At 55.9% G+C, this 27,135-nt stretch overlaps 2 protein-coding genes across 5 annotated transcripts in view; one reads left to right on the top strand and one right to left on the bottom strand.

Moving 5' to 3' along the window:
- USP42 (ubiquitin specific peptidase 42) overlaps window positions 1-4,636 on the top strand; it is a 49,693-nt gene extending 45,057 nt beyond the window's left edge. For 2 of the 3 annotated variants that reach the window (XM_034988348.1, XM_034988347.1), the window contains 2 exons: window positions 1,690-1,733; window positions 2,806-3,841. In XM_034988348.1, the coding sequence (XP_034844239.1) occupies window positions 1,690-1,697 (8 nt within the window). In that variant the 3' untranslated portion in view covers window positions 1,698-1,733; window positions 2,806-3,841. Of the gene's footprint in view, window positions 1-1,689; window positions 1,734-2,805; window positions 3,842-3,861 lie in introns of those variants that run through there. The other variant, XR_004676257.1, reaches the window with a different exon arrangement.
- Window positions 4,637-5,474: 838 nt separating this feature from the next.
- CYTH3 (cytohesin 3) overlaps window positions 5,475-27,135 on the bottom strand; it is an 88,582-nt gene continuing 66,921 nt past the window's right edge. Inside the window, exons 4-13 of one of the 2 annotated variants that reach the window (XM_034988345.1) lie at window positions 26,918-26,984; window positions 18,412-18,530; window positions 12,912-12,992; window positions 12,415-12,527; window positions 12,153-12,301; window positions 11,839-11,950; window positions 7,362-7,438; window positions 7,202-7,273; window positions 6,969-7,123; window positions 5,475-6,661 (exon numbers count right to left, since the gene is read on the bottom strand). In XM_034988345.1, coding sequence (XP_034844236.1) covers window positions 6,589-6,661; window positions 6,969-7,123; window positions 7,202-7,273; window positions 7,362-7,438; window positions 11,839-11,950; window positions 12,153-12,301; window positions 12,415-12,527; window positions 12,912-12,992; window positions 18,412-18,530; window positions 26,918-26,984 — 1,018 coding nt within the window. In that variant the 3' untranslated portion in view covers window positions 5,475-6,588. The other variant, XM_034988346.1, reaches the window with a different exon arrangement.

Raw genomic sequence — 27,135 nt, 5'->3', positions numbered from 1 at the left:
ATGCAGCTTACATCTGTGCCGCCCGTCTCCGCGGGGCCTGCCGGTTCAGAGGGGCTTTGTGGGTTTTAAATGGCTGGCAAAGTCCAAAGGAGAAGATGTCTCTGCATGTGGGACACGCCTGTGTCCGGAGCTGTGCTTGGGGCGAGCTCAGCCCGCTCAGTTACGTGTCACCACGCTGGCCCTGAGCAGGCGCTGCCGAGAGCCCGGACGGCCCCAGAGTGGAACAGGGTTGTCCTCCAGCTTTTTTTTTTTTTTTTTTAAGATTTTATTTGAGAGAGAGAGAATGAGAAAGAAAGAACACATGAGAGGGGATAGGGTCAGAGGACGAAGCAGACTCCCTGCCGAGCAGGGAGCCCGATGCGGGGCTCGATCCCGGGACTCCAGGATCATGACCTGAGCTGAAGACAGTCGCTTAACCGACTGAGCCCCCCAGGCGCCCATCCTCTGACCTTTTGTACGAGAAGCTCACCTGGCCCTGCCCTAGATGCCTGAGGTGCGCTCTCGTGCCCTTGATGCGGCTTCGTGGTTGCGCAGAGGCCCTTTGTGTCGGGAACTTGTTGGGGGCAGACCAGTCGGTGTGGCTGTGGACGGAGGAGGGACAGGAGGGCCCTGAGCGTTGGCGTTAGGGAAGCAGACACCGTGAGGGAGGCCCTGTCCCAGCAGGAGGGGCCGTGCGGTGTGACGTGCCGTGGGGAGCCCAGGTGGCACGGGGCAGAGGACAAGAGTGGCCGTGGCCGGCAAGAAAGTGATGCTGGGCTGTTGTCTGCTCTGGGTTTTTTAAAGATATTAAACATATGAATCTTCAGACTGGTTTCCCATGAGCATTTTGGTGATTTGGGGAAGGGCTTGGCTTGGTGAGGATCGAGTCCTTTCTACCTCTCCTTGGTGCTTGAGAGGGAGGAGTGGGCGGCATCTGAGGGGATTCTGCTTTGTTGCCAGAATCTTCCCCTCCCGGCTTCAGGTCTCGGAAGGACCACCCTCAGAGGCTACGGGCGCACAGTGGAGGGCAGCTCCCCCCCAGAGATGGCCCTGGAGGGAAAGCAGGCTGAGTGGGAACCTCGCCAGTTGGCATTTGGGGGCCCAGACGTGTGTCTCTCGGGGCTGCGGTCAGGCTTTGTTGAGTGGTGGCCGTTTCTGTCCTGTCCGATGGCCCTCGATGGCCGATGTGCAGCCGGTGCTTCCGCGGAGAGCGGACTGAGGAACCCGTGTGCCTGTCCCCTCCTGTCCTCAGGGACGGGGGCCACCTGCTTGGGCTTGCGTGCCAAGCAGCCCTGTCCTCTGGCCGAGGATGCCAGGCCCCTGTGCCTGCCTGCCACGTGTGCCCCGTGTCTGCCACCTGGACCACTCGCCTCTCAGCCTCCTGTCCCCCGGCCGCATGGAACTCTCGGTTCAGTGTCTTTGGCCTGAGGTCTGGTCTGTCCTGCTGTTGAACTGCTGAGGCGTTTGATGGGCTGAGAGCGGACTGTTCCCGCAGGGTGAGGCTTTCCCTGCATGGCAGGTGTCGCATGGAGTCTTGTTTCCAGGAAGACGCTTGGGGAGCGCGCCTCGGGGCAGGGACTGCTTGCTCACCCGCCGCGAGCACCCGGCCCACAGCGGCTTCTATGTGTGATCACTCGTGCCCACAGCGCAGGCACGAAGGGTTCTGCAAAACCATCATTAAAATCTCTTTCCTGATTCTTTGCTTTCTAGGTGATTGAAAACTTGGCCTCAAAACAAAAAACTGACTAGTTATGGTAAGCAGTTTTCCTGTCTGTCTGTTTCGTACTTGTTTGTAGAGGCACCGCGGGGACACAGACAAGGAGTTTGGGGCGTCGGGCTTAGAGGCGGTGCTGCGGGGAGCAGGCGCGGGAGGCTCCCCCGCGAGGGTAGCGGACTCCTCTGCCCCCCAGGCCAAGCGCCGGAGCTGTGCTTAGACCCCTCTTCCTTGGGTCTGGCTCTGGGACGGGGCGTCCCTTACTTGAGCCGGGGCCACCCTGCCCCCTGCTCCCTCCTCCTCCCCCCCCTTCTGGTGAGAAAGTGAGGGAAAGCCGAAGGCGCCAGGGCCAGGATGGAACCGAACGAACGAGAAGCTCCTTTCCTCCACCCAGACCTACCCGACTGGCCTCGGCCAGGAGCCCCTGGCAGCCCCCTTCCCACACACGGCCCCGGGTCCCCGCGCTGGGGGAACACGGGGTTCGCGGCGGCGTGCAGGGCGTGCAGACCGAGAGCGCCCGCCGACAGAGAGGACGCGGGAATGCGGTGTGGGTGCCTTAGGACAGATGCCGACTTTGACAGTGTCCAGTGACTACCGGCATTTGACTCAGTGGCCCCGGGGGCTAGCGCTTCTTGTCTGTGGCCCGCACTTGCTGAGGTGCCCTGTCGCTCTTGAAGGCGCCCGTGTCCGCTGTGGGACTCGTAGGCAGCAGGGGGGATTTGAAGTGGATTTCCCCGGATCGTCTTCGGCAGATTAACGTGCAGCCAACTAACCTGCTTTCTCGGTGTCTTAAGGAAAAGACCTAAGCCTAAGTAGGGCATTAGACTCCGACTGTCTAGCGAAAGGGAGTTGCAGGCCTGAGCCGACTGGCAGCGGCGCGCGCCCAGCAGGTGGCTCCCTCCGCACGTCCGGCCCCGAGCAGCCCCCTTCCCTCCCCGCCCTTCTGGAAGGCAGAGCGACGGCCGTAGGGACGAGGAGCTTGCCCCCCAAGGCCTGGCGGAGCTGTGCCAGGAAGCCCACGCTTGAGCTGTCGGTGTCAGGGACGGCCAGGCCCCCAGGCCCCGGCCTCGGGAGGTACTAACGGCTGCCGCTTGCTGCCTCTTGTCTTTCAGATTCAGCGTGTTCGACAGAAGCCATCCCCAACCCAGCTTAAATTATCAATCTAGAAAATAACTTGGTTCAAATCCGCGTGGTGCTTCTTTAGTAAATCCTGTACAGATTTTACCATGGAGAACTTTTTTTTAGTTTTTACCTTTTCTTAATTACCCTTATTCCAAATGGACGAACACTTTCTACAACTGCTGACCATTGTAAAACACCGTGTACATAAATCCCACGGACAGTGACGCCCTGGACTGGAACATCTCAAATGCTGCTTAATCAGACTCAGGTGGACCGCTCGCATTCCATGGAAAGCTCCTCCAAGTTAGACATCCGGTGCCAGACCAGCCGGGAAACCATGGAATTATTAAAAGTACAAACTGACAGTGTGTATATTTAATTTAAAGACTTATTTAAAGATTCACGGGCTCTCAACTAGACTTGAGAGCAGTCTGTTTTCTGTAATGTCTGATACTAGAAACTAATTTGCTTCATATTTTAGTTGTATTCAAGATTTGAAAATGTATTTTATAGACAAGTTCTGTTTTTGAACTTTGTGGAACTATTCCAATCAATTTACCAGTTATGATGAGTATTTACATTATGAATGTATAATCCAAACATTATTTGTAAAGCCTACAGTATGTTTTTATTACTTAACACTTTTTTATACAGTGTCTCTTGTCTTGACTATGATATTGGAGTCTGAGTTGTCAGCTTGGTCCCTTAAAGTTTCTAGTTACAGACAAAATCATACTGTGATTTTATTTTTAATATGGATATGCTATCAAACTGTGATACACTTATAATTCACTGGTCCTGCATCAGGAGATGGAGTGGGGAAAACTGTATTTAATACAGTTTGTATCTGAATAATCTGTATGGTTTATACAGTTTGTGTTGTTCAGAGATGTCTAAAGTTTGATCTTTGTTTTTTTAAAGATTAAAAAAGCACTTGCCCCACTGTAAATATACAGCATGTAAAATTTATATAGTATATAAATGGCAGCAAATTAAACATTTTGTGTCTTACATCTTTACTGCTGTTTCCCCCCTTTGCTTACCAGACCCTTCTCACCACCTTCTTGCTGCTGCCTTCACGGTCTTAGACTCCTCTGAAGCCCAAGCCCGGGATGAGGAAGGGACAGGGAGCAAGTTCCTGGACCCGACGATCTATTTTAAAGAACCAGGTCCTAGGTAGTATTCTTTGAACAATGCATTTTTTATTCTGTGGACACGGTATTTGCAATTTGATGGCCATACACCTTCCAATTTTGCTATTCATTTTACAACAAAGTATCGATAATAAGGTATTTCTTCATGCAACTTGTGGGAGTATATACATTGAATAACAAACACTCCAGAAATCTCTCTGTACATTATTTACATATTAACTATATTTACTGTAAATAGAAATGTCTAAGAAAAAATAAGAAAATGTGAAATCACAACGTGTGGTTTCGGGTCTACAACAGACCTAACTTCTCAGCAAAGCACATCTATGTAGATAATATGCATTTTAACTTTTAAAAATATGCATTGCTTTATATGAAGCACTAAATGCTGCTTCATCTATAAATAGCTCCTATTTTGATTCGGTTTGGTACCACTTTAAACTGTTGAAGGTTGCTCCGTAGTCCTGAAGACACTGTTGCTTGCCTGGGTCCAGGGTCATCCAGTTCAACCTCAAGTGTTAACCGAGGCTGGGGGGCCGCGGCCGTCCGCCCGGCGCACGCCCTCCACCGCCTCCTGCCCTTGGCCTCTGGAGGAGAGCTTGTCTTTGGCCAGAGTTGGGACTAAATTCCAGCGCTGCGCGCGGACGGGGGGGGGGGGGGGGGGGGGGGGGGGGGGGGGGCGCGGGGGGGGGGGGGGGGGGGGGGGGCGCGGCCCCGGGCCGGGCGGCCCGGCCGGCGGCCGGGCCGCACAGCCCCCCTGCCCTGCCGGGCATCGCGGACTCGCAAGTCGGTGCGTTAAACTGTCACAACAAAACCCGGGATTCGAGGACCTCCCCTAACGCGGACGGCAGGTGCCCACCTGCCCCGCGTCCGAGCACCGCGGCCTCGGCCGGGTAGGCTCGCGGGGCATCAGCCCGACGGGCCGCGCCTTCACAGGCGCCCAAGGGAGCCCTCCCACGGGGCTTTCCTCCAGCTCGTTCTCCCGCCCCCACCGCGGCCAAGGCCCAGCGAGAGAGGCCTGCCTCCCCGGGGCCCACCCGGGGCCGACACCCGGGGACGGGCTCCCCGTGCGCGCTACGGCCACTGTGGCCGGCGCCGTCTGCTCACGAGGACTGGAGGCCGGAGCCGCGCACTTCGAGAACGCCGACGGGCCTGTCTCAAAACCCAAGTTTCGAATTTGAGGTATCGGTACAGTAACAAAGCCTACGAGCTTGGGAATGAAACCACGAAGTCCGTTTGATGCAGGTCAGAGGGCCCCGGGCTCGGACGCTCGGCCTCTAGCGCCTAAGCTCCGTCCAGGGCAGCGGTGCCAGGCCAGCGGCCCGTTCCCGCGCCACGGCAGCTCACAGGCACAGTCCCTCGCACTGAACGTCCCCAGCGGGGGCCGACGGCCCGAGGTCCGCCGTCCGGGACTTGCATCCTGCGCGGGCCGCGCGGGCCGCCGAGGGGCGCAGAGGCGGGGCGGGGCCCACGCGGCGGGGCGGGGCGGGGGGCGGGGCGGGGGGCGGGGCCGCAGCAGCACCCCAGCCTCGCCGCGCGGCGGCCCCGTCCTGCGCGGAGACCCATCCTCCCTCCGGCAGACGGCCTGAGCACCTACTACTAGGGCAACAGCACCCCGACGGCCGCCTGACCGGGGGCTCCCCAAGTTCCGCCGCCAGCTGTGTGGGGGTTTTGCACTATTTACAGGAAACCCTAAGCGCCCCCAGCCTCCGACCCGCAGCGTGCGCTCTCCCTGCTCCTGGCCAGAGGGTCAGTCTCTGAAAACACGGGACGGGAGTCGTTCTGGCTACTTGGCTACACGTTACCTCAAGAGATCGGGTCCGATTGTCACCAGGTCAGTAAAAAGCATTGGTCTTGCCGACAGGTTTTAAGCGGCGCAGACTGGTCGGGAGCTGGTCGGAACCACGGTTCCGGTGAACCACGTGGAACTGCGGGGGGCGGGGCCACACAGGCCAGCAGCTGCCGTTTCCTGGGGCTCAGCACACAGACCGAGCCGGCGCCGGGCCGGTGACCAGAGAAACGCCCAGAGCCATCCCCTGTAACGACCCGCCCCTCTCGAAGGCGATCCGAGCGGAAGAGCAGCCCGCACGCCCGGCCCGGCCCGGCCCGGCCCCGGCGGGCTGCGCGCGTCGTGCAGACGGACTCCTCCTTCAGTGCCCGGTGTCTGCTGTGCAACCAGGAGTGAGATTTATAGCTGCCGTTCTAGAAATACTACTGCTACAAAGTATCTTCCGTTATAATTTCAGAATATAAAAAGGCATATAAAAGCTATAATCCTGTATATCTGAGAAAAAAACTCTGAGTAAAAAAGTGGTCGCTTTTCCTTCCTCGTCTGCTAGAAAACAGCGGCTTCTGGACCGGAGGGCGCAGCCCCGGGCGAGCACGTGCGGCACGGCGGGCGCCAGCTTCCCTCGGGGCGGCGGGAGGGCGGCGGCGGCGGCGCGGGGCCCCGGCGACCCCAGAGCGCGCTCCCGCCGCGCGGCCGGCGCGGTGCGGCGCTGCCTCCTCCGGGGAGGCGGCGGGAGAGCGAGGCGGGGCCCAGGGTGTCGGGGAGGCTCCCAGTCACTTTCTGCTGCGGGGTTTTGGTTCCCACTTCCACCTGCCGAGGCCGGGAAAGCTCTATTTCTTATTGGCAATCCTCCTCTTCCTCGTGGCCAGCATGTCATAGAAAGGATCCCTGCTGATGCTCGCTCTGGGGGGAGAGGAGAGTCCTGAGGTCGGAGGGCGCCCTGCAGCGCCCCCAAGCGGGGCCGCTGGGGCCGCGTGTGTCTGCAGGCGGCGGCCGGTCCCGCACGCGGCAGTGCGCGTGCGCGCGGGCAGGTGCAGCGCACGTGCACGCACCCCCGCCGTACACGCTCGCACGCTCGCGCACTCCCCCACGGGCAGGCCCACACGCTCGCATGCGTACGCCCTCGCACACGCGCACTCGCTCTCCCACCGCGCCGCGGGCACAGGAAGCGCCGGGGCCGGCGGGGCTCTGAGCGGGGCCCGGCGCGCACCTGATGGACTTCATCCACTCCTCCTTCTCCTCGGGGCTCGGGGCGGAGATCCGGTACACCACGTGGTTGCCCTCCACCACCCGGCCGTCCGCCTCGGTTTTACAGGCCTTGATGACCTGGCCCTTATGGCTCGGGTTATAAAGCTCGAAGCAGTTCTGGCGGAGACAGACAGAGCGCCGTCACCAGCGCTGCGGCCGCCGGAGGGCAGGGGCGGCAAGAGGAGGCCAGCTTACCGGTTTCCGTGGGTCCTCCACCTCCCTGATGCTGAGGTTTTCCAGGGGGATGATGCCCCTGGGCTCCTTGTCCTGCGAGAAAGAGCGCACGGGCAGCCTCGCTCAGGCCCGCGCCCCCCGAGGGCCGTGCGCCCGGCCCGGCAGCCCGCCCCGTACTTACTGTCGTGTACTCAAAGTAATAGAGGCAGTTGTCGGTGAGGATGAACCAGCGCCGCTTCCAGGTCTTCACCCGCCCTCCTAGAAGCAGAAGGAGCTCGTGAGCCGCAGCCCGCACGCGCTGGGGCCCCGGGGCCCTCAAGGGCGGGCCCGGGACCTGCAGAAATGACTGTCTTCAGAAATGCCACCAGGAGCCAAGCTCGGTCTTAAGCTCCCTTCTTCCTCGTGGAAGCGTTGGCCATTGCGCCCAACGCTGAGCCAGGTCCCGGGCGAGCCGTGTGGCCTGGCACCGGGGTGGCGACGAGCGCGCGCGGGGCGCTGCCGGGGCCCCACATGCACCCCCACCCGGGCAGCACCGGCGCCCCGGCCCCGGCCACCTGGGCCACCACTTTCCAAAGGCCTTTGTGGAAACGTTAGTCGTGATGAATGGGCTTGATTTCCCCACATGGAAATGACAACAGGATGAAGTCAGTGCGGCTCCCCGGGCCCGTCCGGGGCCTAATCCTGTTACCCCGGGGCTCTGGCTGGCCCTGGGATCCATCGCCATCAATTACTCCTTGGTCCAGGGAATTACTCGATTGACTTAATCTCTTAACAAGATCGGGACACACATGTAAACACACACACACACACAGCCCATCTGTGTCTCCTCTCCTTTCACTACAGAGAAGGAAATCTTGTACCCCCAAATATTCAGCACAAACGGGCTTCAATTTCCAGCCCTTGCTTCTGACGTGAAGTTTAAAAAAACAATCTACGAGAAAAACACGCGCAGGGTAACAGAATCAAGCAATCTGTGGGCACAAGCAAGTAGTCGTCCCTGCTGTCACTCCCCGAGGTGACATTCGAGGCGGAGCTCGCCCGCCTCTCTACAACCTGTGAGCAGGCGAGTGCCGCCGGGGCTGAGGGGCCATGGTGTGGGGGGAAAGGCCGCGTGGGTCATGTGGGGCCGGGGGTCACGGAGGGACAGGAAGGCACACGGGCCGGCTTCCCAGGTCAGCCGGGGCTGAGGCAAGAGTGCCTCTGGCCTTGATGTTTGCAGAAATCCAGGCAGAGAAGACATCCCGCTTCCGGGGGGCGGGGGGGGGAGTGGTGAAGGAAGGGACCCTTCTTCCTCGTGGAAACGTTGGCCATTCCGCCCAACGCTGAGCCAAGTCCCAGGCGAGCCGTGAGCCCACCTTCACAGGGAGGGGACCCAGGAGACCCTCGTCCCAAAGTCCTCCAGTGATGGGACAGCACAGATTCTCCAGGTACATCGCCCCAGCCCAGTTCACTCTACCTCCCTCCCACCAGGTCTATCTCTGGCTGCGCTGGTGCTGGACCGGGCCGCCAGCCTCCCACCCCCATGTCCCCCCTCCCCCAGAGGCGTCCCTTGAAAAGGTAAGCTCATCCCGGCTCTCCATGCCTGAAGCTCCCAAAGGCTCGCACCCTGTCGGCCTAGGACCCCAACCCCTCAGCGGCCTCCAAGGCCTCCTCGTGGCTCCCCTCCCGGCCCCCGCCTTTCCTTCCGGCCACCCTGCTGCCCCGAGCTCCCACTCCCCTGCTAGCACCTCCCCTCCCCTCAGCTGCACAAGCAGGCTCTCAGAGAATCCCCCCAGGAGCCCACACGCTGCCCATCTGTCCAGTGCCTGCCCTTCCGTCTGCGCTCCTGCACTGGGCCACGAGGGGGCGCCCTGTGTGTCCTCACCCCCAGCCCCACGGGGACCCTGCACCACCCGACACCAGGACAACGGCTTAGCTGGGAAGGCTTCTCAGCGTTCTGCCCCCCCGCCGCAGCACCCGCCCCACTGCTCCTGAGTTCAGTGGCCCGTCTTGGGGAGCCCAATCCCTAGCCCGGTGGTCATGGCCAAGGGCCTCCCAGCCCAGCCCCAGGTACCCTTACAGCTCAGGGGGGCAGGCCCAGTGGGGGGGGGAAGCGGGGGTCGGAGCCATCGCAGGTCTCGCTGCAAAGGGACAGACAGGCTCTGCCTACGTGTGTTCCTGGCTGAGCTTCAGGAGACGGGGATGGACACACGGACGGACGCACACACAGACACACAGCACTCGCGCCCGGCTTCTCCACTCCGAACTTGCTGCTGCTTCCGCGGCTGCTCCCAGGCACACGGTACCCACCCCCCGACAACACATACTCCTTCTGCAGGACAGCTCAACTCTGACCCATGTGCCCGTGTTGTGAACAGAACCGACCCCTTCTCAAACCTCAGCGACTGTAAGGCATTTCCTTGATGATCACGAAGCAACACTACAATGCTCCTAGTTCTTGCAAAGCATCCAGGCCTTCTGAAAGTTCCACCTGGCCTAAGACCAAGTCTATGATGAGACACAAGCAAGGTCACATGGTGACCTCCACTCCTATCTGAGTGCGTGCACAGAACACACGTTGTCTCCTCCGCTTGTCTTGTAGGCCTGTGGCCAAGCACGTCCGTGTCCAGCCTGTGTCTGCCCTGTGCTGGATAAGGGCCCAGAGCGAACCCAGGCCCAGCTAACGCATCGCCGGCATCAGCTTCCAGCGGACTGCCTGCCTTCTTGGCCCTCGGGGCCTGACGCCCACCAGCCGTCCCTAGAGGCCAGGCCAGCGTCAAGACTCCCGGGAGGCGGCCTGGGGGCAGGACTGTGTCCAGGCCCAGCAGCTGTGCAGAGCAGACCCACCCGCTGGGAAACCCGCTCTCGGCACGGCCACAGCTCTGTGCACGGAGAGGGTACGGAGGCTGCGTGGGCCCGAGGGCGGCGGGCTCGCTGGGGCTCTGGGGAGGAGGTCCCGGGCAGTCACCCGCTGGCCGGCGGGCCCGAGCTCTGGGCGGCACCATCGCCCCTAGCTTTGTGACAGGTGCCGAGAACGCCAGCACCGTGACTTCTCCTCACACCCGCTCACGTGGCGGCGGAGCTCGGAGGGAGCCGACCCCGGGCCCCACCGTGCCGAGGCCACGACTGGCTGCAGGGGGCCCCTTGGGCACCCACTCAGCACCCTGCCAGCTCCGTGGCTCCTCGGGGTGCTCTGAGCACTGCTTACGTGCGCACCTGGAGCACAGATGGAACACAAGCCCCGCTGTGCCTTTGTCTCCCTCGTTTGGTTCTCTTTCGAAGCAGGTGCATCTCCCGCTGGTGCCGAGGCCACACCAGCTGCCAGGCAGGCTCACACTGTCGCTGTCACACGAGGGGCCCTCCCTGGCATGTCGGACACGTCCCCCCTCTGCCCTGACCCCGGGGCCACAGGTTTGGGGTGACCTGAGAGATGCATCTCCACGTCCACGGCTATGGCTCTGGGTTTCTAGACAAAGATCTATCTAGAACTCCCCCAAACCTCAGCACAGCCAGAGAGAAGCCAGAGCAAGACCCCAAATCGGAACGGCCGAGCCTTGGCACACGCCTTCACGCCCGCCCCTTACCCTCGCCTCGATTACGAACACAAAGTCGCGGCGATTCTCTTAGGCCCGGGGTCTCACAGCGTGTTCTACAGCGACCATGCCTGGTCGGTACATGCCGTCACGTCTCACAGGCTCTCGTGTCACAGTAAGGCAGAAATCCCCCCCGCCCCCAGAAGAAAAACAAAACAAAAAACCACCCTACCAATTCCTAAAATTGCCCAGAAAATATCAACGCTACTCTGCTTCTTCGTCAATGGTTGGGAAGCCCTTTGAACACGTCCGGACTCCATCCAGGGGTGGTGCAAACATGCGCTGCTTGGTTAGTATGAGAGGCAACCGGTGATGTACGGGGAGGGAGCAGGCGACCAGCAGGCTCGAGGCTGCTCAGGCCCTAAGGACACGGATGGGCAGGCTCGGTCCCACACGCATTCCCATGCGCTCCCAGCGCCGAAGGGCTGGCATTCCGGCCACGCCTCGCCCGGCCCGGGGGTGTAGCTGTCACATTCGCCGCACCCTGCATGAAGCTAACCCCAGCAAGTCCAAAGCCACAGGGGTCAGATGAATGGCAGCCACAGATCAGAGCTTCACACAGACCAACGGGGGAGAGAAACAGAGAGAGGAATGAGCAGCTGGGGAAGGGGCAGGAAGCCACTGGGTACGTACCTCCTAACGCAGAACAAGCAGGGACAGCCCGTCACAGAACAGAAAGGTGGGAGCCACAGGCAGAAGGAAAACAACAAGAAGGCACATTTAAACCACGCATCAAAAATCAGCCACACCAAACCAAGAGAAAGGCACGCAGGTTCTCGCAGTAAATGCACCTGCCTCTGGTACAGAAAACTGCCTTGGGTCTATCTGGACGCTAACTGAGCAGTTTTCTGGGACGCTCGTGCAGCCCGGGCGTTATTCTCTGCCGTGGACAGGGCCGGCAGGGCCTCGTTCGGACGGGGTAGGGCTCAAAGCGGCAGCCATCGAGTCTGGGGCGTGCGGCCGGCTACGGTGGGCGGACTCGGCCCAACGGCCCTCGCTTCTAGCGGTTCTGCCTTTGGTCGGGGCCCCTGGCTGCCGAGGGCTGGGGGCTCCGAGCGCGGGGCCCGCCCGCCGGCCACCACTCACCCAGCTTCAGGAGCCAGCCCTCGCGGTCGGGGTTGAAGAACGTGTGCGTCAGGTCATTGCCATCGTCCTCGGGGATCTTGAACGGCTCGTTCTTGATGCTCTCGTACAAGTTCTGCGAGGAGCACAGGGGACAGCGCACTCAGGGACACAGCCGGGGGCGAACGGGCCGGGCGGTGGCGCGTGTCCCCGAGGGCACCGGGCTCGGTGGGACCGGGGCCGCGAGGGACCCTGCAGGTGCCTGATGGTAAACGTTGCCCACCGCTGCTCCCGAGGCATGAGGGCCAGCTCTAGGGCCCCAAGGGCGGGGAGCTCACCCGCAGCAGCTCCTCTGGGAGGTCCCCTCCCTCATTGATGCCACGGTTCATGGTGACGAAGCGCTCGGCCGTGGGCTTGTCCCGCACGTTGTGGTTGTGGAGGCTGGTGTTGAGCATGATGATGGCGAACGACAGCACGTAGCAGGTGTCTGCAAGAGGGTGGAGGGTGCAGGGGCCCTCAGCCGCGCGCCTGGCCAGAGGCGCACCCCCCCCCCCGCCCCCGGGCAGAGGCTCCCCGGCCCCGGGCCCCAGCGCTGCCGACCTGTGGACTGGAAGACGCCGGGGTTGCACAAGCAATAGCGGGACGCGAACGCCTCCATCATGCGGTCGATCTTCTGCGCCTCCCCCGGAAGTCGAAAGCTCCACAAGAACTGCCTACGGAGAAAGGACCACCAGGGGACGGTGGCGTTTCAGGGTCCGGGGCGTAGGGACACCTGGCTTCACCCGGACAAGGCGGGGACGTCCACGAGGCTGCTGTTTGAGACCAAATGCAGTGGGAAGCAGGCCCGCGCCTGGGCAGCACCGAGACTCAGCTGCGGAAGTGGGAAGAACGCGCCCGACTGCCAAATACCGGGTGAGAAACACAGGGCACCCCCTGCCATCCCACTGAGGCCAGCACGGGCTTGGTCTGCAAACGCCCGGGGGCCTCTCTGCAGCTCTGGGGACACCACGGGCTCGGAGGCCCCGTGGGGGCGCCGGCCTCCGGCTCCCGCCCCCCCCCCCCCCCCCCCCGCGGACAGCCGACACGCCGACACTTACCTTAAGGCTTGAACGAGGTTCAGATCAGCAAACTCATGGAGTTCGACAAACGCTTGAAGAACTTTAATATTAAAGTCGTCCCTGGGAAAGAAAGCAAATGCGGTCCAAGGCCACTGCACAGAATTTCAATCATTTCAAAAGAAAGACCTTTCCTTTGTATAGCAAGTGTCTGTGGGTTTTTGTCTTGCAGAACTAGAAGTTCAGATCTGTTACACTGCACGTTCGTTTTCAGGCTTAGGACAAAGGAGGCTCGGTAGGAGTTAGGAGTTTCTCTCCCAGTCGGTGCCGGTCAGGGTCCCGAGGCCGTCGGAAGACCGCGGGCGGCTGGCACGAGCCCCGCGGCAGCTCCGAGCGCCAGGCGCGCGCTCCGCCTCCGCTCTCCCACCCGGCGGCCGCGGGCGGCGTTCCCACTTCGCGGGCGGGGCTGCGGGCGCCCGGCGCCGGGTCGCCAACCGGGCCAGTGCGCAAGAGCTTTTAAAACCAGACTAAATGCGAGAAGACAAAGGCCTCAACTTTTACGTAAACGCAGAGGAGGACAACACGCTTCACTGGAGTTTGCCCAGGTCCTGGTCACAAGGGACAGTAAGGACAGCCCGAGCCAGCGAAACGCCGTGGTCACCACACGTGCAGGCCACAACACAAGGCGACGCCAGTCCCTCAGCCTTCCGGGACCGCAGAGCAGACCAGGCCTCGCTAAAGACAAGGGTGCTGCCACCCCACAGGCCTGCCCTGCCCGCGCACGATCCATCAACCACGAGGAACGGCCACGGCTCAGCGCCACCTGCAAAGGGACCCCCGCCCGCGGGGCTGCAAGGATGAACACGGCCTCGGGAAGGGGCACAGGCACAGAGCACACGTCGCGACGTTCCCCTCCTTTCTCTGGGGCGAGCTGCCGTCTGAGGCCTTGGGGGTCCGCGCAGATGTGGGTGTGGGGGGGGCGCCCCAGGAGGCGGCGAGCACCCAGCCCGTCTCAGGCAGGCAGCAGCGAAGACCGGGGAGCAGGCCCGACACCGTGCTGAGCACCCAAGCCATGGCAGCAGCCACCGGGTTAGAGCCACGGGGGTCGGCATGAAAGGCAAGCGCCCACCGTCCCAGCCCCAGCGCTGCAGCCTGCCTGGCTGAGAGGGCTCGCCGAGCGCGGGGTGCGGAGCTGGCCCCTTCCTGGGCTCAGGTGCACAGGCTGCAGCTGGTGTGAGGACCCCAAGGCGGGACCAGAGAGGGCAAGTGATCAGAGGGGCGGCTGCACCCCCACTCCCGCTGCCAGCCTGGCCCCCCTGCAGGGGGGCCCCTGAGGCTTGGTCCTCAGTCCACACTTCCCCTCCAGCCACACTCGCCTGTGATGCAAACAGCACCTGGGAGCCTGCCTCCTGCCGGACCCCCCTCTGAACCATCACACCTGGATGTCCCCCGCAAGTCCCCACGGCTTTGAGCTGTGAATCAGACCACGTCCTTCCCCGACTGGGAAGCTTCCCCCGCCTCCAGCAACGGGCAGAGGGGCCCGTCGTCACCCTGAGAGCCTCTGCCACCCTCCCCCCCACCGCCGCTCCAGCCACACTGCCCCCAACACACTGCCCCTCTTGCCTGTCCTGCTCTCCCCCAACACCGGCCTGCAGAGCACCTTCGTCCCCCTCACGTCCTTGCACTTTCTCAATGACACAACCCTGACCAGCCTAGCCTAACTGCTAACCGCAGCTCACCCAACGCCCTTACGCGCTTCCACTTCTTTGCCCCGACACCTTCTAACATAGGGGGGACATGGTTTTCACACTTACTATGCTTATTACATATTGCCTGTATCGGTCCGGCAGAGTACAGCTCCACGAGCGGGTGAGTCCAGCTTTATTTTTTTTTTTTTTAAACAACACAACCCATGTGCCTCAAACAGAGCCTGGCACAGACGTGGAACTTGGTATTTTCTGGAACTCAAAACCTGCAGGCACGCGGTACTTGTCGACTGCAGGAGCCGCCAGGCCGCGTATGACAAACGTCATCGTTCATCTCGCACCTGCCGCACAACCGCACAACGATGGCGGACTCGGACTCTGGCCCTCGCGGCACAGGCGATTCATGAGGCGCTGCCACCCCTGGGCCACCGCTCAGGCTTTTTGTGGGGTGTGTTGTTTTGTTGGTTTTTTGTTTTTAGCTTTGTTCAAACGCAATTCACGTTCCACACAACTGTCCTATTTCAAGTGTACCATTCAATGGCTTGTAATTTATCTGCAGACCTGTGGAACCATCACCACAATCAGTTTCTCAACACTTTCATTACCCCAAAAGAAACGCCATCTCCCAATCTGCCAGCCCCAGGCAACCAGTCGGCCTTCTGTCTCCCTCACTTCACCTATCCCGAGCACTCTGCATAAAGGGAGTCACCCAACACGCGGCGGCATGCAGCAGCACCCTGCTCCTTGTGGGCAATAAACAGTCCATCGTCGGGAGGAACCACATCTTGCCCATCCACCAGCTGAGGGACATCCGAGCCGATGGACATCGGAACTGCTTCCGCCTTTCGGCTACCGAGAATCACGTGGCTACAAACATTTGGGAGTGTGTGTGCACATGTACGTTTTTACTGCTCTTGGGTGAATTACTGGGTCGTATTTTGAAGACCGGCCAACTACTTCCCACAGCCACGGCACCTCCCATCCTACCAGCGGGACGTGAGGGCTCTGATTTTCCCACATCCTGGGCAACGCTTATTATCTTTTTTTTTTTTAAAGATTTTATTTATTTATTTGAGAGAGAGAATGAGAGACAGAGAGCACGAGAGGGAAGAGGGTCAGAGGGAGAAGCAGACTCCCTGCTGAGCAGGGAGCCCGATGTGGGACTCGATCCCGGGACTCCAGGATCATGACCTGAGCCGAAGGCAGTCGCTTAACCAACTGAGCCACCCAGGCGCCCGCTTATTATTTTTATTATTATTACAAACATCCTAGTGGTTGTGAAGTGGTAGCTCACTGTGGTTTTGATCTGCAGCTCCCTGATGGGGGCTAAGGATGCTGAACATCCAGTTGTGTGCTTATGGCCCTATCACATATTTATGGATCTTCTTTGGAGAAATGTCCATTCAGATGCTTTGTTCATTTTATAATTAAGCTGTCGTATTATTGAGTGGTAAGAGTTCTTCATATATTCTAGATAGAAGTCCTTATTAGATTTATATGTGACTTGTAAAAATTTCTCCTAGTCTGTGGATTGCCTCTTCACCTTCTTAATGATGTCCTTCTCAACACAAAAGTTTTTGATTTTGATGATATCCCGTTTACCTATGTTTTTCTTTTGCTGTTTGTTTTTGGTGTCACATCTAAGAAACTCTTGCCTAATCCAAGGTCACAAAGATCTACCCCTATGTTTTCTTCTACGTGTTTTATAGTTTTCCTTCTCACATGTAGGTATTTGATCCAGTTTAATTTTTGCGTACCGAGTGGTCCAATGGTATTCTTTTGCATGTGGATATCCAGGTGTGCCAGACCATTCGTTGAAAGACTGTTCTTTCCCCTACTAAACTGTCCCGACACCCTCATCGAAAATCACGTGACAATAAACACAAGGGTTTATTTCTAGATTCTCCATTCTACTCCATGATCTAGAAGTCTACCCTTACACCAGTACCACACTATCTTGATTACTGTTTTTAGTCTGTCTTATATGTGAGTTCTGCAACTTTGTTCTTCTTTTCCAAGACCGTGGCTATTTTGGGTCCCATGATGTTCTACATTAATTTTAGGATGAGTCTGTCAACTTCTACAAATAAGTTAGCTGGGATTTTGATAGGGAATGAGTTAAGTCTGTAGATCAAAGTTCCACTCCATGAACACGGGATATCTTTCCATTTACGTAGGTCTTTTCATTTTTTCCAAAGTTTTGTAATTCAAAGTAAGTATTTTGTACTTTTTATTAAATTTATTCCCAAGTATTTTATTCCTTTTAATGCTATTATAAAATGGAGCTGTTTTTCTTAGTATCTTTTCCAAGCTTGCTCATTGCTACCATTTAAAAGTACAACTGAATTTTACATATTGATCTTGTATCCTGCAGCCTTACTGAACTTGTTTATTAGTTCTAATGTTTTTAGTGATTCTTCAGGATTTTCTACATACACAATTCTGTCTTCTGCAAACAAAGTTTTATTTCTTCCTTTCCAAACTAGATGCTTTTAATTTCATTTTCTTGCCCTAGAACTGCCAGTACCATGTTGGAGAGAAGTGGTGAGAGCAGTCAACCTTATCTTGTTCTTGCTCTTAGAAGAAAGCATAAAGTCAGCTTGTGGGTTTCACAGGTGCCCTGCATCATATTGAGGAAGTTCCCTTCTTTTCCTGGTTTGTTGAACGCTTTTGTCTTGAAGCAGGGAATGTTGTCAAAAGCCTTTCCAACATCTATTGGGATGATCGTGTGGGTTTTGCTCTTTATTATATTGATACTGTATATTACTTTGACTTTTGTACGCTGAACTAACCTTGTATTCATGGGATAATGAATGCATGCATGGGGTGAATGTATTGGTGTATAGTCATTTTTAAATATTGCTAGATTTGATTTACCAATATTTAGTTGAGGATTTTTGCTTCAGTGGTCATGGGAGGTACTGCTCTGCAGGATTTTTTGTTTTTGTTTTTTAATTGTGATATCTCTGGTTTTGGCATCAGGTAGTACTGGCCACACAGAATGAGTTAGGACGTGTCTGCTTTCCACCTTTGATCAATTATTTTTAATAAAGAGCTAGAAACAGAAACCACCCCGGATGAGCAACTGTTGGGCTCTTATTTAAAAACACTCTTGTTTGATCTTTGACTCAGGGGATGTGCTGCCTTAGATTCCTGCCCTAACCTCTGCTAAGCACAGCAAATGGACCCTTAATTAGAGAAGGCTGGGAATGTAAATCTGTCCAGTGCTCTCCATTTAAAAAATAACTTCCCACCTTCACTCATATCCCCAAGCAACAGGGGGAAGAAAACCACTGAGAAATCTGGTCTATTTCTGGGCAAAACATGAAAAGAAGATTAAGATGCTTTCTGAGGGGGCACCTGGGTGACTCAGTTGGTTCAACATCCAACTCGATTTCAGCTCAGGTCACGATCTCAGGGTCATGAGATCAAGCCCTGTGTCAGGCTCTGTGCTCAGTGGAGAGTCTGCTTGAGATTCTCTCTCCCTCTTCCTCTGCCCCTACCCCCTTGCATGTGCTCGCAAGCGCATACCCTCTCTCTCAAATAAATAATCTTAAAAAAAAAAAAAAAAATGCTTTCTGAGGTACAGAGAAGAGGCAGCACCAGTTTCAGTTCTGCCATGGTTCCCTGAGTAAAGGTTTCCAGAGATCACAGACCCTACCTGGCCCCAGAGCACCCACGCCTCTCTCCCCGCAAGGGCAGGGGAAGCATGTGACTGCGCTGGGCCAACGCAGTTGTGGGGAGTAGCACGTGCGCCTTACGCCCACGCGCAACTGTGACAGACCCCGATGGGGAGGGCGGGCCCAGGCCGGGCTGCTGGTTCTCCTTCAACTTACCTTTCACCTAGATAGTCCCCAATTACGGTCTTATTTAGGCCTTCTCCTTTATACAGGAACTGGGCTACGTCTTCTGGGGAGTTCTGCAGCAGGTCATTTTCTATTAGAAACTGAATTCCCTGAAGAGGGACATAAGAAAGGAAGCTCTGGTTAGGAGGGTCGCCCAGACTCCCTTTTCAAAGACAGAAATACATCTAGAGTAATGATCTTACTGGCTGGGACATGGCAAAAATACCAGGACAATCTGATTCTCACACCCCAGACTACATTTTTTTTGCCCACCAGAGGAAAGCACATTCATTCTTCCTGGCAATTTAACAGGCTAAAAGACAAATAAACGGGTTACCAAACAAACCATTACAAAGAAGGTACTAGAGATCATAAAAGCAGAGGTAATAACAACACCGAATTTCCCCAGCTCGGGAGAACGATCTGCTGTGTGTGCGAGAGTAACATGCCCTTTGGGGTTGGCCAATCCACGCCCTCCCCGAGCTCCCCTCTTTCCTTGCCATGCCTCGCTAAGTAATCATGTTCCCAGCTTCCCCTGCAACTAGGAATGACCTTGTGACGCGGATCTGGTCACAGAAAGAAGTCCGGAGGGAGGACCTGGGGAAGCTTTCTTGACCAAAAGGACTCGTGAGCAGCTCCTTCTCCCTCCTGCCTGCCTGGAATGCAGATGTGATGACCGGCGCCCTCACGGCCAATGGATGAGGGAAAGGCCGGGATGAACACAGGGCTGGGGTCCGGTTACTTGGGAGCCACTGGGGCCCCTGCAGCCACCCCTGCCCTGGGAGAACACAGTCGCCGTGCAAGCCGTCCTCACGAGGCCTTCTGCGAGCTGCCGCTGAACACGGTAACGCATCTCTGTGCCACCGAGCTGAAGCTGGTGAAAATCCACACCCGCTTGAGGGCCCTCAAGGGCACAGGTGACAATTTCTAAATGAAAGGCTGCAGAGGCGCTGCCCTGGCCCGAAGCAGCCAGGCTCCTCTCCTGAGAAGCCCTAAGAATAGCGAAAATGTAGCTCTGACACAGCTTCTGAGCTGGTTTCCAACACAGGCTGACAAAGCTGGTAAGGGAATTCTGTCCTCTATTTGCCTCTCCTTCTACAAATTCGGAGATGATTTTCCAGCTACCACTCTCTGTGCCCCTCCCTCACACCACACGGTCCCTCCGAGTCTTTGCTCTTTTTTTTTCCAAACACGTGAATATCCACAGCAGCCTTATTTAGAATTTCCCCCAAACTGGAAACAACCCAACAACATCCAACCAATAAGAGAAGAGATAAATCCTATTCTGGTATATTCCATACGATGGAACACTATGCAGCAACGAGAATAAACGCACAGCGACATCGATGCATCTGACAGATGTGACGCGGAATAAAAGGACGACACGGAATGTACCTTATTTATATTTACAGTTTTACAACGGGCAGCCCCGCTCTACGGTGACGGGGTGGAATTTGTTCGCTAGGAGGAGACACCAGAGAGACACTCCTGATGCCCCACCACCGCATCCTGCTCTGGGTTACACAAGGATTTTAGTGTGTAAAAATTCGTCACGCTGTGCAAAGTTTGTGCACCATATGCTGTTCTTCAAAAAATAAAAAAGTTTACCAAGAAATCAGTATGTCTGACGATCCTAAATTAACTCTCATCTATTTCTGGTGGGAGCTCAAGTGAGTCCAGGCCCCCCGGGGATCATCTTCTAGAAGGGACGACGTGCACATACCCTAAGGAAGCACTCCGATCCCGAGTACGCACCTGTCCAGCAAGGCCCCAGAAACCAGGCGAGGGACAAGAGTGCTGGTGCCGTCCCCACCCAGCACCCAGGGCTCTGTGCGGGAGGGGAGCTCTGGGCAGCAGGGCCGACTTTACAGTCTGACCTAACATCCCTGGCCGAGAGGTCAGAGGCCAAAGAGGCCCTGGTCTGCCTCTCTCGACTCTGTGTCCCAAGGACTCACAGACTGGCTGTGGGTGGAACTGGTAGATCCTGCTGTACCACCACCCCCAAATTGCAAGGGACAGGAGAGAGAGCTTCCAAAGGAGCCCGAGTCCTGGAGCCAAGGGCCTGGCGGAAGCAGGTGCTCCCTGGGGGATGGGTGCCTGGCTGGCAGCTGGGGTGACATCCCTGGGCTGTGATATTGGTTGGCAGAGGACAGGGGGAAAGGGGGGGGGGGAACCGCAGCTGCAGGCTGTCTTGCCCTGTGGCCCATCTCCTGCTGTGCACCCATCTCCTGCTGTGCACCGTGGGGGGTGGGGGTGGGGGCCGTGGCTTTGACAGAGTCTTGCACCCATCCCACCCTGGCCCCGTGTTCTCTCCAGCCTCCCAGCGCTCTCTGGAGTCCCTAGGCCTGGCAATTTCCACATTCACAATGTTCCAGGCACTCCATCGGCCAACACCCTGCCGGGAACTGAACGGACCTGGGGATGAGGCTCTCCTGAGCTCTGGATGCTCACAACCTGCTCTAAAATTCAAACACTCGGGAGCTCCTTGGGGAGGCTACGCAACAGCCTGAAAAACCAGGATCTGAGAATAGCAAGTAGGCCCAGCCCAAGGTCATCTCTTCTGTGCTTCAAGGTTACAGAGGGCAGCCAGGGGAGCCCCAAGCCAAGTTCCAGCTCCCTCTGCAAAAGGTAGCAGAGGGGCGCCTGGGTGGCTCAGTCCTTGAGCGTCTGCCTTCGGCTCAGGTCTTGATCCCGGGGTCCTGGGATCGAGCCCCGCATCGGGCTCCCTGCTCCGCGGGAGGCCTGCTTCTCCCTCTCCCACTCCCCCTGCTTGTGTTCCCTCTCTCGCTGTGTCTCTCTCTGTCAAATAAATAAAATAAAATAAAATAAAATAAAAGGTACCAGAAAACACAGTGCCACGGGGGTGAGCCCAGGCCGGGCACCAGAAAAGAAAATGGAGCCCAAAGCCAGAGTCAGAGAGAGCAGTCATGAAGCAGAACGGGGCTGTGTTGGGGAGGTGAAGCAAAGAGGCAGAAGCAGAGGAGGAGGGCACGGAAGCCGCTGACATGCATCGCCGTCCATGTGACAAGCAGGCTGAGAGCAGAGCGGTGGGTCCACAGGCCGGGGACAGTAGGGATGGCCGGCAGCCACGGCAAGCGGGGAGGGGGGCCCAGAGCGCACTCTCCACCAGAGCTTCGCGAAGGAACGGACCCTGCCCACACCTGCATCTCAGGCTTCTGGCCCCGGGGCCTGTGAGACAACACACCTCTGTTGTTTCAGGCCACCGGGTCTGTGGTCATTACAGCGGCCCGGGACCCAAGTACACTAGGTAAATGCTAATAAATGTTGCAGTATTATTAGACAATGTCTATGTTTTAAAATATCATTTAGAGGCAATGCCTGGGTGGCTCAGTCGGTTAAGCATCTGCCTTCGGCTCAGGTCATGATCCCAGGGTCCTGGGATCGAGCCCCAGGTCGGGCTCCCTGCTCAGCGGGGAGCCTGCTTCTCTCCCTCTACCCTTTCCCCTCCCTACCCCCCTGCTTGTGATCTCCCTCTCCCTCTCTCAAATAAATAAATAAAATCTTTTTAAAAATATCATTTAGAAAATCAAACAGTAGAATCTACTGGAAGAGGGCACCATTCAACCCATTACACCTCGTGTATCTTTTCCTATTTTCCTTGTTTTCAACCTTGGTGCTCTGTTCCAGGTGTGTGTCTCAGTCAGAACACATCTGGACTTTATTGTTGTTTCTTCAAACTAATGTGAAGGTGCCTTTTAAGAGGTAACTGAGCCCAATCAAATTTATGGTCATTATGAACTTGTTACCACTCATTTCCTGAGCCTTCACATACACTGGGTATTTCTCATATCTTTTCAGCCTTCTGTTGAATTAAGTTTTCTTTATTCAATTTTTCCTAGTAATTTAGGAATCCTATCTTATCCCTATTTTTAGTGGTTACTCTTAAAATTTTAACACTTAGGGGCGCCTGGGTGGCTTAGTCGGTTAAGCGTCTGCCTTCAGCTCAGGTCATGATCCCAGGGTCCTGGGATCGAGTCCTGCATCGGGCTCCCTGCTCAACGGGGAGTCTGCTTCTCCCTCTCCCTCTCCCACTCCCCCTGCTTGTGCTCACTCGCTCTGACAAATAAATAAATCTTTAAAAAACAAAATAAAATTTTAATATTTCAACTTACATTCATCCATGAACATCTTGAAAACCTTAGCCAACGTTGACTTCCCTGCTTCCCTTGTCCCATGCTACTTACACACAGCTGATCTTGAACAACGCAGGGGTTATGGATTCCCATACCAACCCCCTAGTCGAAAATCTGCATGTAACTTTTGACTCCCCAAAAATCTAACTACTAGTAGCCTACTGTTGACCAGAAGCCTTACCCATGGCAGTCAATTAACACATTTCATATGTTATATACTGTATTCTTACAATAGCATCACAATATTACAGTAACATTCTTATGATAGTAAGCTGGAGAAAACAAAATGTTACTAAGAAAGCTGTAAGGAAGAGAAATACATTTCCAGTACTGTACTGTATGTACTAAAAAAAAAATTCCACCCTCCCAGCTCAAACCCAGTGCTGCTCAGGGGTCACCTGTATTGAGGTAATCTGGGACTTTGATTTTTAAAACATTCCTTCAACAATCAAGCTCTCATTTAGACTTAACCGTATGTTTAGCTGGTTTCTTCGAGTCTCTCCCGTTTTATCCCGCATCCTGGATCCGTGTCCTGTTTATAGACGCACTGCTCCAACCACAATTTCTAGAGCTCACGGAACGTGTTAGCAGTTCCTTTTGTGAGTCCTTGCACATCTGAATGTCTTCACTTGCCTCCTCACATGGGTCAGAATGCTAGGTTTTATTATTTTTATTTTATTTGGTTTTCTGCAGGTCTATACTGGCCTCCCCAGAGTTCTAGGTTTTAAATCACGTTTCCTCGGACCTTGGAAAGTTTCCCTGCTGTCTTTGATCCAGTGTTCCTGTTGTGATTCTGGTTTCTTCTTAGATAATCTGGTCTTTCCTTCCTGGAAAGTCAGTGAATTTCTCTTTATCCATAAGTTTTCTGGCATTTTACTTGATATTTCTATGGATCAGTGTCTGAAAAATTTTATCCTGCTTGGCATTTGGTGAGCCCTTTGATTTTTAGTATTTTATCTTAATCTAGCTCTGAAATATTCCAGTATTTCTTTGACATACATCCTTCACTCTGTCTTCTATTCTCTCCTCCTGGGACTTGTTCGATGAAATCTGAGCCACCAGACCTGCCTCCCGCCTCTCGCGGTTCTGCGTAGAGCGATGGAGAACAGGAGCACCACGATCCGCCTTGCCCGTGTCCCCGCCCCAGCCTCGGGCTGTGGGTTTTCAGAGGGCGTTGGTTCTTCACTTCCACGGACCTTTTCCACAACTCCCCATTTTTTGCACCAAGGATAAGCCAACACCCCATCATCTCTGATGAGATTTATAATATACAAAACATCCTACCTTTAATGTTTCCTCCTGTGTTAGTTCTGTTTGTGGTGTTTCACATCTCTTTCACGGAGTCAAGCAGCTCATACATTTGGTGATTCCCGGTTGGGTGATGACCTTTGTATTTCAGGATTTCTGGTAGCCCAACTGAACGCCGTTTGTTTCTGGAGCAGATGATGCGGCCAGTTGGGGGGCTCAGAAGCTGGTCTCTGGGAGCGGGTGTTTCTCCTCCTCTTCCTCAGTGAGGCCAGTGGAGAAGAGACACCTGCGTCTCCCACCTGGGGGCACACACCACTGCTCGGCGCAAGCTCAGCCAAGGATGAACCATCTGGAGGCCCCCTCCCCGATCCCACATCTGCTGCCCGAGGGAGCCGAGCCCCTGACGTGGCTCTGCCATCCCAGAGCAAATCTTTCCCAAGTGTCCTTCGGGCTTCCGCTCATCTTTTATCTTTCAGGGTTCCCTCAATTTCTAGTCGACTGAGCGAACGCCTGCTTGTTACAGATTCATGTTATATTTTGAAAGGCATTTCTAGGAAACTGGGAATAAAAGAGCCTGTAGAATGTTTCCTGCTTCCTTGATCGAATCAACCTTTCCTCTTACTCATTTCTAACCCCAAGCGCTGCCTCTGTGTAGCTAATGTACCTGCAGAAACAGAAGCTCCCGCTCAAAATGTCACCACTCTGTGACTTATTTCCTGCTAGCCTCAAAGTCTCTGATGCAAGCCTGTTTCACAACGCCGCGTGTGAGAGCACCCAGGGCTGTTTTGGACTGAATGTCTGAGTCTCCCGAAGATCCCCATCTTGAGGCTCTAGCCCCCAGTGTGATGGTGTTCCGAAGTGGGGTCCTGGGAGGCAGGGTCAGACGAGGTCATGTGGGCGGGGCTCTGATTTGAGGGAACCCTTGCCCTTTTAAGAAGAGACACCAGGGGGCGCTCTCCAGCTTCTTCTGGGCCCTCTGGGGACACAGTGAGGAGGCGGCCGCCTGTAAGTGGGGAAGACAGCTCTCACGGAACCCAGTCATGCTGGCAGCCTGACCTTGGACTTCCAGCCTCCAGAACGGTGAACAAGTAAATGTCTAGTGTTTAGGCCACCAGTCCACGGTATTTTGTTATGGTGGCCCAAGCGGACTCCAACGAGTGCTATAATCGTCTATAAGACAAGGGAATTCTCATTATCTTTCCCCAGCAAAGGGCCACATGCAGACTAAATTTACCATAATTACAAACAAGTTGTTGGGTAGCACCAATAATTAATACCTTAAAAATCGCTCAGGTGGAGAGGCATCGAGGCAAAATGAGGCCTGTAGGGCGCCGGCCACAGCCCAGGCAAAGCAGATAAAGCAGCTGCTTCCTCGGACTTGGAGGTGGAGACACTCCACAGGGCTGGACTCCCGGGGCGGCCAACCAACCAACCCCAGGCTCCCACGGGAGCCCAGAGGGGTGCGGTGGTCACAGGCCCGAGTCTGAGGTGGATTCCTCGCTCAGGACGCTGGGCACATCTCAGCGGCTCTGTGCCTCATTTCCCCCGACTGCACCACAGGCATTGAAAGGGAAGCCACCCCGTAAGGTTAAGTGTACTAATTACAGTGCTTCGTTAGCAGTTCCTGACGCGTGGCAAGTTCTCAGGAAGCGTGAGTCAGCCCTCATGACTGCACATCTGACACCTGGTGTGCGCAGAACGAGAGGACAGGCTAGAGCCGGGCGGAGGGACAGCACCACTGGGCCACCAGAGTGTCTGTCTGTGTGCGCGTTGTGGGGAGGACGTGGACTCATCCCCGGACTTGTGGGCGTGCTGTCCTGCGCTGCACCTTAAAACATAAGGTCTGGTTTCCAAAACAGCCACTCGTGAGGTATCTTTGAAGATGCTGCCAATGCTTATCAAATCTGCTGGTTAAGCCAACTCTGCAAATTCAACTCAAGAAAGGAAAAAAACAACAAAAAACGCTTCTAGCTCCAAACCTCAAGTCATTACCAAATTCACAAAATCATTCCCGGACACAGCTGAATTCCACTTTGGGGCTGGCGGATGCCCCCTAAGCAGAAAATCGGGAAGCAACAGGAAACTTTTCGCAGAGGTGGGAGTACTCCAGCTAAACAAAGACCCTCCTCCGGCGGCAGCTGTGGTGAGGCTGAGGAGAATCCACATTTGCAAGCCATTTCTTTACGTTTTGCAACTGTGCTTGCACCTAGAAATGCAAGTTTACAGATCTTAGACCTTGCACAGTGCAATTCTTGCTATCAACATTTACTGAACGAACAAATCATTAATTAGCACAGAGGCTCAATGCCAAAAATAAATAAATAAAATCCTAAGGAAGGTGTGTGATGTGAATGCCACCTAAAGATCACTGTAGAATGAAGTCAGCTCCGCAGTTAGAAGCTTCTGGGGACACGGTGTTCCTCTCCAGGACCTCAAGCCCTGGTGGCTAACTCAGATCCACTCTGCTGTCTCAAAACCTAACGGTCTTGCAGCTGAGCCATGCTCCACAAAGCGTTTACAGGTTCTGCTAAGTCTTCTGGTTCAAGCTCATAGACAAGTAGCTGCATGTTGCAGGTTTCCTTATTTTCGGGTGTTTTCCTAGAAAATCCAACTGGAGGAAAAGACCCGGTATTGCCTTCAATCAGGAGAGCTCCCGGTCCTTCATGCAGACGTCTTCTCTGGAAGGTGAATGGGAGGAACCAAGTCCCCAGACTTGAGCCATTTAACCCCCCAGCAGACACCCAGGGTGCAGCCCTGCCCACCAGCTCCCCAGGCTGTGGGCCATGCCACAGTGGGAGGACACACCGCTCGGCCTGGCCCCGCCGAGGGCCTGTCCACACCAGCCGCTGCCGGGGCGGGGAGGCCTCACCCAGAGCCTCACACGCAAAAAAAGGTCTTCGGGTCCAGAGATGAGGCCCGCGGGCACCTGTGCTTCACCCCACTCCCTGGCAGCCCCTACATGATACAAATTTAACTTCCACTCTCGGTACCTGTGAGGGGGTATGAGCGACCACCTTTGTCCAAAATGAGAGAGCCAATCAAACCGGTGAATCCCACAATCCCTTGCAGGCCAGAACACTGGAACGTTGGCTTACCTTTTTGGGATCCATGTTGAATTTCTTCCTCCCCATAGCTATCTGCTTGTTCCTCTGGGTAGTTTTGCTATGCATTTCAAACAGTTAAATCATTAGCAAATGTTTGCACCAACTGCAAGAGGGCGGGCAGTCTCCCCAGCACTTCAGCCAGCACGTCAGTGCAGAAAACCACCCCTGCAGCCCCCCCCCCCCCCCCCCCCCCCCCCCCCCCCCCCCCC

Source organism: Mirounga leonina, unplaced genomic scaffold (genome assembly GCF_011800145.1).
Source record: "Mirounga leonina isolate KUSES-001 unplaced genomic scaffold, KU_Mleo_1.0 Mir_454, whole genome shotgun sequence".
NCBI lineage: Eukaryota > Metazoa > Chordata > Mammalia > Carnivora > Phocidae > Mirounga > Mirounga leonina.
This window is presented reverse-complemented; position numbering and strand designations above follow the sequence as displayed.